The sequence below is a fragment of the Miscanthus floridulus genome, chromosome 16 (assembly GCF_019320115.1).
Source record: "Miscanthus floridulus cultivar M001 chromosome 16, ASM1932011v1, whole genome shotgun sequence".
Classification (NCBI taxonomy): domain Eukaryota; kingdom Viridiplantae; phylum Streptophyta; class Magnoliopsida; order Poales; family Poaceae; genus Miscanthus; species Miscanthus floridulus.
Window position 1 is genome coordinate 44,776,150 of NC_089595.1, and position 2,870 is coordinate 44,779,019.

Sequence of the window (2,870 nt, forward strand, 5' to 3'; positions counted from 1 at the left end):
TTATCCTTTACATATACAGACTATTTCTACTCTAAATTCTATTCTGACCACCCGGCGGCATTGGCTGACGGCTCGGTCAACGAGGATAAGGGCTGCTCGCCTTCCGATGGGACGACGTTCGACTCGGTTGGAGGCGGGACGACGCTTGCTCCCAACCTGGTCTCCACTCTGTCCGTAGGCTGGATGACAACTTCTTGATGTACGCCTTTAGCCATGCTCAAACGGTGAGCCTCCATCACCCACTGTGTGGAGACTTGCTCGGCAACCATCTATGCGTATGGCATCCATGCTCTAGCTGTTGGCGTACCCTCTGGAGATGGCAGCAAAGTCCAGGTCCAGGTGGTGCATCACCACTGAGGTTAGCACCCCCGAGGTCACATAGAACATCCCATCAGAGATGAGCTCCCAAACTTCATTCAGGGCCTCCGCCAGCTGGACGGTGGACGTACTGGTGCTCGGCGCCGACCCAAACACCACAGAAACGACCACCTGGGCGACGTTGCGAAACTGGTCGAGCTCCCCTTTGAGAGCATGTCCCTCTTCAAGGGACTGGGCTAGTGCCTCCGTGCTCCGACCTATCACCGTCTTGGCTGTCTCCAGCTCTCGCTCTAGAGAATCATTTTTTCCACCTAGTTCTGGAAAAAGGACAACAAGTTTAGAAGCGAAGGAAAGGAAAAACCAAGGCATCAACCAAAGGAGGAACAAATACATACCAAGGCGGGTGCTTTCGGGGATGGAGAGTCCCTCCTCTTGCTGGGTGACCTTCTCGAGCAGTCGAGTGTTCGACTCCTCCACCCCAAGCACCTACACCCAGCGCATGAGCACTTTTCGATCAACATCCGACCAAGCCTTCCGCTCCATCTCTAGAGCCTCCAAGGACTTCTGGAGCACTGCCTCGGTCTCCACCAGGTGGACCTTTGCTGCGTCGAGTCCCCACTCTGCAGCAGTCGTCCATTCCACCGCGTGTAGTTCCGCCAACCACGCCCTAGTCACCTCGGCTATCCGGTCTTGGGACTCGCGGTAGGTAGATTCTAGTTGGCACTCAAGTTCATTGACGCGCCGCAACATCGCGACTTCCTGCTCCATCTGACCGTGTTCCTCCCGGAGGAAACGGGACTTGTGGATCAATGTCACCTCTAACTCCTGTATGGCGAGATGCAGGCATGCTGAACAAACAATGGAAGACCAAGGAGTCAAGCACAAATGATAAAAACATAGAAATCTTACCTCCATGATGCGTGGCAGGTCGACTGAGACTGCTTGATGGACAAGCTCAACCTGCTCCAACGCCTCCTTGAGCTTTGCCTTGGTTTGGGCGAGATCGGACTCCATCGACAGTCCTCTCTCCTCCAGCAAGTGCCAGAGCATCACGTCCTCCTCATCACAAAGGATGAACTAAGCCTTCCTCGGGTCGCCGGGGCAGGGCCACACCAGCTCGCGGGTCACCCCCAACCCGCTGGAAGATCTAGCCATCGCAATATCGTGCGACGACCGGACCATCGCTAACTCCTAGGACAGTGGGATGTCTGGCGGCTCCACCCTAGTGCCTGCCTCGCCAGAGTAGGGGATCTCCACTATCTCGACTCCATGGCCCATCGGTGGATATTCTGCCTCCGGCCGGGCCACATCTCCTCGTGACCCCTTTAGCTCCGACCAGGAGGGCGAGACATGTGTTCCTCTGTCGAGCGAGGCAGGGAGCCTGGTCTCCCTACTCTCTTTCACCGTGGCTGTTGGGGGAGGGATTGCAAGGGTCACCTCTGACCCAACCTCCATCGTCACCATGGGGATCACCACCATCATCGCTGCCGCCGTACTCGCGACTGGCCGAGAGGGCACAACCCCCAAAAGGCAAGGTCGCACTACCGCCAGTCTGCTTTCCCCACCGCTCATCATGACTCACTGCAGGCTAGTTCTCCACTCCTCCCGCACTGGGGGTGGGGTGATGCCTAGTCCTGTCAGTCCCTAGTCGCTGTCAAATAAGTATAGGTCAGTCGCGCTCAAAGAACTCAACTATGATATCAAAAAGGAACAAAGATGCATACCTGGATGAAAGCGGTAGGGCCCTAAAGCCCTAACCCGCTGGCAATGAGACCGCTAGATGAGGACTGCTTATGGGTCGTGACCTATGCCCCCTCGCATCGACCGAGCGAGGTGCTGACCCGACCGGTTCCCAATTGGCCCACAAATTGCCACGATCGCTGGCTCATGGCGCACCCACCAGAGCAACTAACAAGGCTTCTCCCTGTTGTGGGTCGTGCACATGCACCAAACCCAAAGACATGGGGGTATGAGCATGCTCCTCCGACCGACCAGCATGCCCCGCCACACTCAGAGCAGGAGGGTGCGAAGCCAACAATGCCTCCGAAGGGCGCAGCGACCGCGCCCGCTTTGCCTATCGCTCGACGGCGGTGTCCAAGCTCATGGCGCGCTTCCTTGACATGGGAACATCGCTGCGCCTCTCCATATCCCACCCACAGCTGACAAACACAGCCATAGGCTCACGACGCTCCACTGAGGTCACAATGACACCTCGATCTCCTTCATCCTCGGAGGTGCTCGCGTTGCCACCCATCTCCGTGGGCTCCTCCGACTCAAGCTCCACCTCCACATCACTTTGGTTTTCACCAGCCCACACCCGTCAGGCGATCTCCTTCTCCTTCTCATGCCTCATTCGAGCCTTCTCAGCTCTCTTCTTCTTCTTGGCAACCGCTACCTCCTTCAGGGCAGCTTGCCGAGCCACGCCCTTTGGCCCCCTTGAAAGATGTGGCCAGGATTTATAACCAGTGAGTCCCTACGAAATGGACAACTTGAAGTCAAAATATAGGAGAGCAAGAGGGAAAAAACACGGAATAAAAAGAGGGGAGCATACC

The 2,870-nt window shown here is 56.6% G+C and overlaps 1 protein-coding gene across 1 annotated transcript; it reads right to left on the reverse strand.

Moving 5' to 3' along the window:
• Window positions 1-291: 291 nt before the first annotated feature.
• On the reverse strand, window positions 292-1,332 carry LOC136510640 (COP1-interactive protein 1-like). Its single transcript, XM_066505023.1, has 4 exons — window positions 1,228-1,332; window positions 994-1,143; window positions 714-804; window positions 292-635 (listed from the first exon to the last, which is right to left on the reverse strand). The coding sequence occupies exons 1-4, from the start codon at window positions 1,330-1,332 to the stop codon at window positions 292-294; spliced, it is 690 nt and encodes a 229-aa protein (XP_066361120.1).
• Between the last annotated feature and the right edge of the window lie 1,538 nt (window positions 1,333-2,870).